This window comes from Typopeltis vanoorti, chromosome 4 (assembly GCF_054136105.1).
Source record: "Typopeltis vanoorti isolate ZY-2024b chromosome 4, IOZ_Tvanoo_1.0, whole genome shotgun sequence".
Classification (NCBI taxonomy): Eukaryota; Metazoa; Arthropoda; class Arachnida; order Uropygi; family Thelyphonidae; genus Typopeltis; species Typopeltis vanoorti.
This window is the reverse complement of record NC_143552.1, coordinates 35137304-35150849: the sequence shown is the minus strand read 5'-3', so window position 1 is coordinate 35150849 and position 13546 is coordinate 35137304. Positions and strand designations below refer to the sequence as shown.

The following is a 13546-nucleotide window of genomic DNA, read 5'->3' as shown; positions in this document are numbered from 1 at the left end:
ATCAATGGAAAAAAAATGACACTAGCAGAAAAACTGGATAAGTCCCACATCGATATAATAGATGTTACCAAAACAAAGAAGATAAAAGCAGGTGAGATCTTTCTAAGCAACAAATACAAGATGCTATATTTAGCCAATGGCAATCAGGAAAAAAAGAAGGAATAGCTATGGTATTCAAAACACTAAATATGAGGATAATCTTCTTGAATGGCAGGCAATATCAAGTAGAATGATGTGGGCTAATGTAAGAATGGGGAACCCTACAATGAGATTTGTTTCTCTGGTCCCACAAAAGGTTCTAGTTCTACTAACAAGGATGCAGAGGAATTTTTCGAGGCATTAGAGAAGGTAGCTGACACAATGAAAGAGAAAAAGTTGGTGCTTGTTGGAGATTGAAACAGCAAAACAGGAAATGAGTATTAGACATATAGAAAAGTTTTGAGAAAATGGAAGAGCTCTAATACTAGCAGTATGCACCTGCTGGATTTCTGTTCAGAGAGACTAGTTATTATTCACACCATGTTCCAACATAAAAATGTGCATAAATTCACATGAAGAGAAGATGCAAGAAATAAAAGTTTTAGTGACTATGTTATTGTTGACAGCAATGCTTTCCCAGAGATTCAGGACACAAGAGTATACAGAGGATTCAAAATTCAAAGTAATCACCATTTAATGTTGAGCAAGATAAAACTGAATTTCATACTGAATAGAAGGGCATGCAAGAAAGTTTTGAAATGAATCAAAATTGAACAGCCATCAGAGGTGAATGGTAAACTAAAATACACAAACATTATTCGAGAAAAAATGAAAGAGTTTGAAAACAAGAAACAAACCTTGGAGATTCAGTGGCAATCCTTAAAGGAAACATTGATTGATTCAGCCATATAATCTGAAAGGATCAAATATCAGAACTCCATGGTAAATTCAGGAAGTTAAAGAGGCAATCAAGGAAAAGAAGAAAGCATATCGAAAGTTCTTGTCAAGTAAGTCAACTTGTGCTCTTAGAGAATAAAGAGAAAATGTAAGAAAGTGAAGCACTGTGTAAAGCACACAAAACAAAAGTAATGGGAAGATTTTGGTAAAAACATAGAAAATAAATACCAGGAAAGGAATAAAATATTCTGGAGGCTATTGAAGAAGCTCATAAATGGAGGGAAGAATAACATTAAATGAATCAGAGATGATAAAGATAGTCTAGATATCTGGAGTAATTACTTTGAAAGATTACTAAATAAAACAAGCAATGACAGCATGGTGGAAGGAAACACTCAATAGGAAAATGCAATCAGGAATATATATCGGTACCGTACCCGAAGCAGAAAAAGCTGTCAAAGACCTGAAATGTGGAAAAGCATCTGGAGTAGATGATATTCGACCAGAAATTCTCACATATGGAGGTATAAAAGTTTTACAGTGGCTACAATGCATAATTCAGATGGCCTGGTCAAAGGATCGAATTCCAGATGATCAGAGTAGAGCAGTTATAGTACCTATCTATAAAAAGAAAAACTAAAACTGAAGACTAAAAACAGAGGAAGTTCCCTACTGAGTGATCCTGGTAAGAATTATGCAAGTATATCCGAGAAATGACTAAGAGAAATTGCAAAAAGGAAGCTTAGAGAAACACAAACTGGGTTCGGTACAAACAGAATTTGTCAGGATCAGATCTTCACTTTTGAGGCAAACAGTTGAGAAATCATAGGAATATAACAAGGATATGTACTTAACTTTTGTAGATTTGGAAAAGGCATATGACAAGACACCAAGAGTAAAGCTGTTCAAAACACTATAGTTATATGGTGTAAATGGGACATTATATCAAGCAATATAAGTTTATATCTGAGTTGTAAATCAGCACACAGAATTGAATAGGTACAGGAAGATGGTCTAATGTTAAATCAGATGTGAGACAAGTGTGTGTATTATCTCGACTCTTATTCATCATCTATATGTAACACATTATGAAGGAAATTGGTATTAAACCTGATGAGAAGTTAGTCCAAAATCAAAATTGGAGATGTTAATCTCAGTGCTTTACTTTATGCAGATGATCGAAGTTTTTTCACTTGGTTAGACTATAACTTATATATTTAGTTTAATCCTTTATCCAAGTGTAAGCAAACAAAAGTTTGTGCCTGAAGTATCTTCTGAACTGAGGCAACTTGTGGCAAAGGTGGACTAACTTCTCATCACTTGCCCTAGTATCCCATAATGCAAAGCACATCTCCTTGCTTGTATAATGCTATACATTAAGGGAAGGGTCACTACCCAGACCGGTTTTGACCTTTATTAATGTCTCTTCAGTGGGCACCAGATCCAGAGGTGATACCAAGGTTGAAGCAATGCAGAAGTCATATTTCCATAAATCAGTTGCCAAAAGGTCTCATACCTCATTATTAAATTACTCTGGATTTAGAGAAAGATGTTGGAAGTTTTTTCACGTTGCTTACACTTGGATAAAGGATTAAACTAAATATATAATTTATAGTCTAACCAGTGAGAAAAACTTCCAACGTCTTTCTCTAAATCCAGAGTAATTTAATAATAAGGTGTGACACCTTTTGGCAACTGGTATATGGAAATATGACTTCTGCACTGCCTTCAACCTTGGTATCACCTCTGGATCTAACTCCCACTGAAGAGACCTCAATAAAGGTCGAAACCGGTCTGGGTAGTGACCCTTCCCCTTAATGTGCAGCATTATACATGTCCACAAGGAGATGTGCTTTATATTATGGGATACTAAGGCAAGTGATGAGAAGTTAGTCCACCTTTGCCACGAGTTGCCCCAGTCCTGAAGATACTTCAGGTGCAAACGTTTGTTTGCTTACACTTGGATAAAGGATTAAACTAAATATATAATTTATGCAGATGATGTTATACTCCTAAAAAAACCAGTACAAGTCTGCAGGATTCCCTAACTAAATTATAACTGCTGTAATAAATTTGGCATGAAAATCATCATTAAAAAGACAAAGACAATGAAAACAGACAGAAACACCAAAAATATCAACTGCATCCTGAATGGAGAACCTATTCCATTCATGTGCTGTCTCCTAACCTAGGAGGCTGACTACCATGTGACTCAAGACTAACCACAGGCATAACGACATGTGGTGATGACCCTATCTCTTCCACATATTGTCGTAAGTACTCATGGCTGTAATCCGTGTGTTCATGGGGACGGTTTGCCTGTTCTGAGGGACAAAAAACCAGAATTTCCGGGTGAAAAAACCCTCTACTTTCGTATGAGACTGGCTAATTCACCTTTAGTCAAAAGAGACCAGATAACAGTTCCTCACATTTTAGAAGGGGAATCGAACCCAGATCTTTCCGACCAAAGGGCTTTGTCGATACCAACTGAGCTATGGAGGCTTCGAGAACCTACAGAACAAGTAACACATTTCAGCTACTTAGGCACAATTTTTATTGAAGATGGCAAATTAAATTTGGGAATAGATAGCAGAATTAGTAAATCTGATATAATAGGAAGTCAACTCAATAAATTTATATGGGATAAGAGAGAAATTAGTCAAAACACTAAACTAGCTGTATACAAGACAGTGTTTAAACCAATTTTAACTTATGATTCTGAGAGCTGGGTTAGAAATAAAACTCTTGATCAAAGACTGGAGACTACAGATATGATCTTAAGATTAGAGCACTGAACAGATGGCATCAATGGCCATATCATATGAAAGATGTGGATATTAGGAAAGAACCTGATATCATTAGCACTCAAGGAATGTGTTAGCAGAAGTAATCTCAGGTGGTATGGCCACGTAAAGAGAATGGGAGAGGAAAGGTTGGCAAAAACAAGAGTTTCCTTTGCCTGGATGGCAAGAAAAAGACAGAGGCAGACCAAGATTTAGGTGGATTGATTTCAGTGAAATGTGCCTTAGAAAACAAAAACATAAGAGCTAATAATATTGAGAGATAACAGGTTAATTTGGAGAAAAATTATCAATAAGCGGTTAGTAATGATATAACTTTTCATGTAGTACTGTCATAATATTCTGTATACTCCCAGGAATTTGATAATGATTTAAAAGAACTGGTGGCAGAAAGAGAGAGAGGGAGTAAATAATTTCCCTAAATTTGTAGTTATACACAGCGTTTAAGCATTATCAGAATGTAAAAGTGTAAGCATGCCAAAGTGGAAGGTTATGTTGTGGCATGCAGATGAGACAGAGAATAAACTTTATAACAACTGTTTAAAGTTTAAAAATGACTACCATGAAGTATAACATTTGGAAAGTAAAATAATGAAAATTCTTTCCATTTATTTAAAAACCTGCAAAACGCTTAGTAAAACATGTCCAAATCAGAGAAATGCATGGAACAAAAAACCTGAGATTTTGAGAGGAAAACCATTTCTCCTCCATATGAGATCAGCTAAACCACTTAGGCTATAAGTTCAAATAGCAAACACATCACTACTGTGCATTTAAACTGTGTTTATGTGCGAGCTCATGAGTACCAATGTATTGAGAGCTCTGGTTTCTGTTACCAAGAAGAAATCAGCTAATGGGAAATGTATAATATCACCTATTATTTTATGTTTTTCTTTCTCATATGAAATAACTAACATGAACACAGAATTTCAACATTACAAAAATGTCAAAAAAGGAGGTGTGGGAGGATTCTGTTCATAATCAAAGCCAAAGCAGCTAAGGCTTTGAGGCCAATACACAATACTTATTAACTGTGTACATTCTTTGTTCTACTTTTCAGGAAGAAAAACTGTTTTTCCTTAGGACAACAATGATTATTTATGAGTTATTAAAGACAGATTAAAGAATTATTTTTTATTATACCAAGCTGGTTTCTATTTGACAGAAAACTATTTTTTTTTTTAATCTTACTGATGTTTCCTCCTCTCTATTACTTTCAGAATAATTTAGTGCAATTCTAAGGGGATTCAGCAAAATTGTTTTTTACTATGTGACATCAATTAAATCCAATAAAACCACTAATGAAAAACTGACAATCAAAAGGGAAAATAAATTGCAATTAGAGGAAGAAATTACAGTTAGTCCTTGACTTATCATATGATAAGTAAGAGCCATCTCAATGCGTTTACTAAATACTACCTCACTCCTCCAACATATGAAGCTGGGCATTACTGCAACCTTCAATGCAAATTAAGAAATACATTTGCTCAGGTGCTGGTGCAGAAGACAAGAAAAATCCTGAGAGACTTTTGAAAGAGATCTTACATTGTACACAGAATGTATAAGCAGATTGGGTGAGATGACAGCAGCGAGAGAGAGAGAGAAAATGGTACTTGGAAGAAGCAACTGAAAATATATGTTCATGCATTCAGAGAATTCAACAAATGTCTTACAACAGAATGCTGACAAAATAGTGCTGGTGAGTTAGAGTTTGACAATGAAGATACAAAGCAGTTGGTAGAAGAGTTCTCAAATGAAGACCTTAAAGAGTTTGAAGCACAGAAAGTTGCAAATAAAGAAGAGAAAAAAAAAAAACACCAGAACAACAAGGAGAAGAAGCTGACTCCCCAGAAAAAAAGGTAGAGTAAAAAAAATAGGCAGAGGCATTTGCATCTGTTAATAAGGTGATTCTGTTGTTTGAGAAAATGGGCACCAACATGCAGAGATTTAGCAATGTAGATAGAATTATGTAAGCTACAATTGCTTGCTATAGACAAATTTATGCAGGGGGGGGGAGAAAAAAGAAGCAAACTATCAGACTACCCACCCTTACCTGAAGATTAGCACAGATCTTTCACAAGATATGCACCTGATGAACTATCCTCAGAATGCTCTATTGCAATCCCTGAATCTGAAGAATTTGACTCCCCAGAAAAAAGGTAGAGTAAAAAAATAGGCAGAGGCATTTGCATCTGTTAATAAGGTGATTCTGTTGTTTGAGAAAATGGGCACCAACATGCAGAGATTTAGCAATGTAGATAGAATTATGTAAGCTACAATTGCTTGCTATAGACAAATTTATGCAGGGGGGGGAGAAAAAAGAAGCAAACTATCAGACTACCCACCCTTACCTGAAGATTAGCACAGATCTTTCACAAGATATGCACCTGATGAACTATCCTCAGACTGCTCTATTGCAATCCCTGAATCTGAAGAATTTGTTGTTGATGAACAAGCCTCCACTATCTCTTCTGATGAGTCATCCAATTAATAAAGCATCAGAAATGAAGAATTACTCTTGCTCCATGTATTTCTAGCTGATTATTTTACTAATAAGTGCACAGAAGCATGTACACTCATGTTTCATTATGTATTATAGTACAGTACTGTAATTCACTGTATACAGTAAACGTTATGATTTGTACATTTCACTATAAACAAAGATTAAAATTAGTTTTAAAATATAACAAAACAGACCTACGCATTTTAGCATTCAGGCATGTTAATTGTCAACATATCCTTATGGTTCACATTGTAAGTTCTGACTTACGACCTTTTCGACTTACAACAAGATTGTCAGAACGGAACCTCATCATAAGTCAAGCAGTGACTGTGTTAAATTTTTTCCCCTTAGTCTCCCTAGCTTTCTTTTGAGTAGTCACAAAGGAGATTCTCTTGTGCTTCCATACTAGAAGAGAACTAAATTTAAAATGATATTTGATCAAACTACTTTACTAAAAAGATAATTTCCTTTTATGCCAAATGAATATAAATATTAATTTTTAAAATTAAACTTCAGAAAATAAACTTACTGGAAACTGTTACAGTTGGGATAACAGTCAAGACTGTCATCTGTGGGTGATCAATTTCAGGAAGAGGAGGAGGAGGAGGAATTTCAGTTCTTTCAGGAATTGGAGTTTTAACATCTATTGCAGGTGGGGGCGGAGGTGGTGGAGGTATGGGAACAGAAGCAGAAGTAAGGGCAGGAGAAAAACTGGGAGTAAGAGCAGATGTGGATGTAAGAACATGAGATGAAGTGGTAGGAAGGGGTGTAGAAGTAGGTGTTGAAGTAGGAACAGGAACCGCTGGAGCAGCAATTTCTTGTTCGAATCTACATAGAAACATTAAAATATTAATATGTATATATAGAAACCATTAATACAGTAAGAAATAAATATTCAATAATTAAAGCTCCAGAATAAAAATTAAAGATATCTGTTTTGAATAAAGCTATATATATATATATATATACACATGCAGCATATGATTATACATGGGTCTAGACTCAATCCACTCCATCCTTAAGGAGAATGTTTTAGGATGATGTGTTACTTCATTAACTGTCATTTTGACAGATCTCTTTATTACTAGCTAATATAATAAAATTAGTTTAATCCTTTATCCAAGTGTGAGCAAACAAAGTTTGCGGCTGAAAGTATCTTCAGGACTGGGGTAAGGTGATACAACACCAGGGCAACTCGTTGCAAAGGTGGAGCAAGCTACCAACACTCCTATCTCAGTATCTCCTATAATGCAAAACACATCTCCTTGTGGATATGTCTAATGTTATGCATTAAGGGAAGGGCCACTACCCAGACTAGTTTCGACCTTTATTGAGATCTCTTCAGTGGGAGCCAGGCCCAAGTGGAGATACCAGGCAGAAGCATTAGCAGGTCCTGGTGTTGTACCACCTTACCCCAGTCCTGAAGATACTTTCAGGCGCAAACTTTGTTTGCTCACACTTGGATAAAGGATTAAACTAATTTTATTATACTCTAACCAAGTGAAAAATAAACTTTCAACATCTTTCTCTAAATCCAGAGTAATTTATTAAAAAAGGGTGCCACACCATTTTGCAACTCCTATAGGTAGAGATGACCTGCTAATGCTTCTGCCTGGTATCTCCACTTGGGCCTGGCTCCTACTGAAGAGACCTCAATAAAGGTCAAAACTAGTCTGGGTAGTGGCCCTTCCCTTAATGCATAACATTAGACATATCCACAAGGAGATGTGTTTTGCATTATAGGAGATACTGAGATAGGAGTGTTGGTAGCTTGCTCCACCTTTGCAATGAGTTGCCCTGGTGTTGTACCACCTTACCCCAGTCCTGAAGATACCTTTCAGGCGCAAACTTTGTTTGCTCACACTTGGATAAAGGATTAAACTAATTTTATTATACTCTAACCAAGTGAAAAATAAACTTTCAATAGCTAATATAATAGAGGATAATAGCACAGAAAGTTAGCTTAAAAATAAAAAAAAGTAAAGATGGACAAACTCTAAACTGCTGCATATGCCCATATATGCAGACAAATATATATTGCATTCACCGCCCTAGTGGCCATGGAAAGCACTGCCACTTTCTAACTAATGGATCTGAGAGTGGTACTTATTTATTGGAGGCTTGAGGCAACTTTGAAAAAAAAAAGCACTTATGTTTGATATCTTTTGAGAACTGAGTTTCTGGATTATGTAACCTTTGGCACCCAGTTCTAATATACAATAGGTTTATAACCATTCTTTTATTAGGATCTCTCTTCCATGCATTCACACACACACATATATATGAGCCTCCATAGCTCAGTCAGTATAGACGGTTCTGATCAGAAAGACCTGGGCGCGATTCCTGTCCATGACGTGAGAAACCTTTATCTGGTCTCTTTCAACAAAAAGTTAGTTAGTTGGTCTCATACGGAGGTAGGGGTTTTTTCACCAAGAAACTCAGGTTTTTTTATCTCCCAGAACAACAAACCAGCCCCCATGAACACACGCATCCATCTACAGACATAGGACACACTCTAGGAGGCATAGGGACAATCACCTTATCCTCGAGATGGTTGCAGTTGCGAAGTCCACAACTAAGAACCCTCTTTTACAGGGTAAAACACCTAAGTTACCCGAAGGAATATATATATTCTTAAAACCAAATGTACATCTACATAGTCAAATAAAATGTGAAGAAAAACTTAGATTTCAAAAGAGGTGTTATGATATGATCCCTTATCTGTTCATAATGTTGATAAGACTGCATTACCCAAAGATAACTGTAGGAAACATTATCAACCAATGGAAATGTGAGAGTACCATCTTGGTCAAAAGATACATAACGGCTACAAGAAACAAACAACAAAAGGGTGCTTGGAGCAGCAGTATGAAAATCTCAGTCAACTATGAAAATGAAAAACCAGGAGTTTCACAGTCCATATTTCAATCACCGAAACTCTCTAACGCTTCACATTATAAGTCAGCAGTACAATACTCATAGTGTAAAACATCAGAGTTTCAGTTTCTAATGAAGCAAAGAGCTGCATATAAATTAAACATCAAACACAGCAAATCAAAACAGCCATTAAAAACACTGTGAGTGGTCCATAGAGCACTAGAAGCTCATTATATGGAGCAGAAACAAATCACATTAAACCCTTTTCCAGTTTTAATTTTAAATCTGGTGGATGGCAGATGCTAGTGTTCATCAAATGAGTGCAATCAGTTTCAACAGGAGATGATTCTGAGCACAAGCAGCATAATAAGTTGCTGAGTGGTAATTACTAGCTCACAATCAGTGTGATCAGTCTCAAAATGACAGGGTCAGAACTTAAGTCAAATGCCAGGCTACTAATGTGTGGCCAGATATTATGTGACTTACTGTAATATAAATTACTCACTGCCATTATTGCTAACAATGTTATTAACACAAATTAATAATAATAATAAAGAGATGGCACATAGTACCAACAGAAAAAATATATACATCACTTGGATTAAACCTATACTTTTAATGCATTATAATTAACCTTACCTTCATGCTTACACAGTGATAACATAACACATTACGAAAATTATGGAACAACTACCATGTTAGAGGAAAACTTTAGTTTAATATAAACCAAAATAAACTCTCAACATTTCGACCTTCACATTAAGGTCATCATCTGGAGTATACACATATACACAAAGAAACAAGCTGCACTACAAACAACATGGCATGCTAAAGTTACTCACCAACCATTACAACTATTGGTCTGACCACTGGTGAAAAAAAGAGGGTTTATTTTGGTTTATATTAAGCTAAAGTTTTACTCCAACATGATAGTTGTTTCCATAATTTTCATAATGTTATGATTAAGTTTTTAATTCAGTTTAATTTTCATTTCAACTTTTTTTTTTCAATGACTGTTCAGAAAACAGTGCACTTGAGAGGATGTCACAGCAATACTGAAAGCAAGTTAGCAGATCTTGCATCACAAGTTTTTCTTACCCATCAAACAAAGCAACTAGAGAACAGAAATGCTGATCACAAGTAACATGCACAATTCACATTCTAGTCATTTCAGCACCATTCAAAACAAATGGCAGCAGCACTTCTTTGGAATAATTTTATAATTGCTGTTTAACCTTCAATTAAAAGTTTTATTATTAATTATGCATTATGGCATTTATTAATTCCCCCACCCCAGGTTTTGAAGATCTGATTACATTTTTCTAAAACATCAATGAATACAGCAAGTTTCTTTTTTTTTTCCCCTTAATGCCAATCCTGGAATGAAAAGATGTAAAATTAAAGCATATTAATGCTCAGGACAAAATAAAGGGCAAGATAATCTGGTGCTCTAGAGAATGAACATGACACTACTTCCTCTAGTAAGCACAGTAGTGGTCTCACACTTCAGATGATAAATTAACTCATAGCCTGAAAGATCATCAAGAAAGACCAGTGACAGGTTTCTTTTTCTTTCTGTTTTACCATGTTTGCTCTGCTATACTAGTTTAAGGTCTATTACTTGTTCTGAAAAGGCAAAATTGATATCTTCTAACAATGCAATGCACAACATAACAAATGTTGGTAAAAGTGTGTTCTCCCAAGATAATGTCCAACTACTTTGAAACTTGAAAGTCAATTCAATTGCCTTTCAAAATCAATTCAAAATCAATTGCACGAGTCTTTCGATTTTATTATCCGACTTTTTAGAATTAGCACACATACTGGACTGACCATGTGAACATGAGCTTACAGATAAGTCATTGTTTTAATATTAAATTCATGATATTTTTGATAATTATTGGTTGTAGTATCGTCGTGTATGACTGTATGTTATTTATATTTTGATATATTTATACTGTGTGTATTATATATAAATAGTATTATTTGCGGTAACAATGCAAATGAGAATGGCAGCTAAGACATCATTGTGCAGGAGTTTGATATGGATTCCATATCAAAAGAAAATGGTGTATGTGTGTGTGTGTGTTTTGCATTTTCTTCCCAATAGTAACCCTATCAGGAGGTAATTTATTCCTGCATGCTCCACTGCATATATTACATGTAGCTTACAAGTACTGATTAACATTTATATTTATATTTTTGTAACAATATTCATATTAACATTTTTATATCAATATTCATATTTACATTTATATCAATATTCATATTTATATTTTTATATATCCATATATTAACACCATATAATTCACACAATATCAGTAATTTATGTTAGATTACAAGCACTGGAAGTTGATCTTATTGGCAAATTGAATTAATTCTGAGTAATACTTTTCCGTGTCCCATTAGTAGCGTGTTAAACCTGGAGAAATGGCATATCTTTTCAGCCAGAGTGTGCTTCTGATGCTTGGCAAGGATTCTTTTGTTGTTGACCCGTTTTTTGATGTCTTCCAGTCTTCTTTCCACAAGTCTAGGCTTTTCTCTTCTGTGAGTGTTTTTTTGAGAGATTTTGAGTACTTCTGATAACTTGTTTCTAGCCATTCGTTTCTAGCTGCTTCTTTAGTCAGCTGATCCGCTCTCTCATTTCCTGCTACACCAGTATGTGCATTCACCCAGCAGAACTTGATTTTCCATCCCTTTGGAGTGAGATTCCAAACTAGATTTCTTGCCTGTTCTATTAATGCTATATGATTGTTTTGGTTTTTTATGCCCGTCTATAGTGCTTTTACTATCACTGAAAATTGTTGCAGTTTTTTGATGAGAGGTGTTGAGTTCTAATTCTCTGAACTATAGCAATTGTTCTGCTTGGTTGTTGGAACAGAGATGATGCAGCCTACAGCAGCATTCTTGTATAATGGACTGTTTGTTGTATGCAATGAAAGAACAACCGACGTTCCCTTCGGTTCTGCTTCCGTCAGTGTATATTTGAAAATCATCGCTTTCGAAGCTATCCTTCTCCTTAATATATGTTCTCTTTGCTGAATGAGGCCACCTACTTTAGTGAATCGGGCACTCATAGTAATTTGGATCAATATTATAACTTTCATTATAATCTTCCGGAAGTAACGTCATATACAAGAGATAATTCGTATATTTTCAGGCAGATCGGTGTTAGAGCTGCAATAACGCAAGCTGCCTCAAAAGTCAGGGAAACTAGAGTTATTAAGGGTGCGGAAGTAGATATGCAGACTTTAGGGAGACGGTTAAGTGTATGAATGTGTGTAATATGCCCGAGCAATTACGAAGGACAACGAATCAGAATGGGATAGTTAGTATAAGGCATCAAAATAGGGATGGGACAAATGGAGTTCTGCAATTCATGTATACTAATGCCAGAAGTACTAGGAACAAGAAGGAAGAATTTTTAGCCTTGGTTGGTACTTCCAGACCACAGGTTATTGGCATTATTGAAACATGGCTGACAGAAGATGATATAGTTGGTGGGATTGAATGTGAGGGGTATAGTGTGTTCAGGAGTGACAAAGAGAATAAAATGAGTGGAGGAGTGTTATTGAAAAAAAACTGATGAGCTGCAGCCAAGGAGAATAGAAGTTGAACTGCAAGATAGAGAAACAAAATATACAATTGGGTGCTGCTATAGACCAGGTGATGGAATAGATGGTGGAGATAGTATGCATAAGCAAATAGAAGAAATGAGTGGAAGGAGGGTAATTATTATGGGAAATTTCAACTATGGTAACATTAAATGAAAGGAGGAGAGGACACATGGAAGGAAGGAATTGGATTTTATGGGGTTATTAAGGGATAACTATCTGCGACAGCATGTAATGGAAAATACTAGAGATTAGAGAGTGCTTGACCTAGTAATTGCATCTGAGAATTTGGCTGTAATGAATATGACAATCTTGCCACCAACTGGTGAGAGTGATCATAGGGTCTTGACTTGGGAGGTGGCTCAAGGTATAGAATTTACAATTAAGACAGGGTACATGTGGAATTATCAGGCTGGTAAGTATGACAAGCTTAGGAGTTTGATTGGTTCAGTGCCATGGCATGTAAAACTGCAAGGGCTGGATGTTGATACTGCATGGGAGGTGGTTAAGTATACATTCAGCCATTGCAGGAGGCAATGGCTGACTGTATACCTAGAGTCTAAATAATAAATCAAGTAGGGGTTAAATGGATGAATAACACCATTAAGCTTCAGCTACAAATAAAGAAACAACTGTGGAGGGAATTTAAGGAGAAAGGTGACTGGCAGGCACATGAATGGTACAAAGCGCAGTCCAGAAGGGTGATGAGTGTGGTAAGAAAAGCGAATTATGAAAGAACATTAGCCATGCAGGCAAAAGAGAATCCCAAACAGTTTTTTCGATATGTTGCAAGTAAAAGAAAAAAAGTACACACAGATTGATTTTCAAGAATGCCGATGGTAGGGAGGAAACCAAATCAGTTAATATAGTGGAAT

At 35.7% G+C, this 13546-nt stretch overlaps 1 protein-coding gene across 1 annotated transcript in view; it reads right to left on the bottom strand.

Annotated features, from left to right (window-relative positions):
- LOC150107224 (uncharacterized) overlaps positions 1 to 13546 on the bottom strand; it is a 186527-nt gene that overhangs the window by 162878 nt on the left and 10103 nt on the right. Inside the window, exon 2 of the mRNA XM_090391082.1 lies at positions 6710 to 7008. Within this exon, the coding sequence (XP_090247208.1) occupies positions 6710 to 7008 (299 nt within the window). The remainder of the gene's footprint in view (positions 1 to 6709; positions 7009 to 13546) is intronic.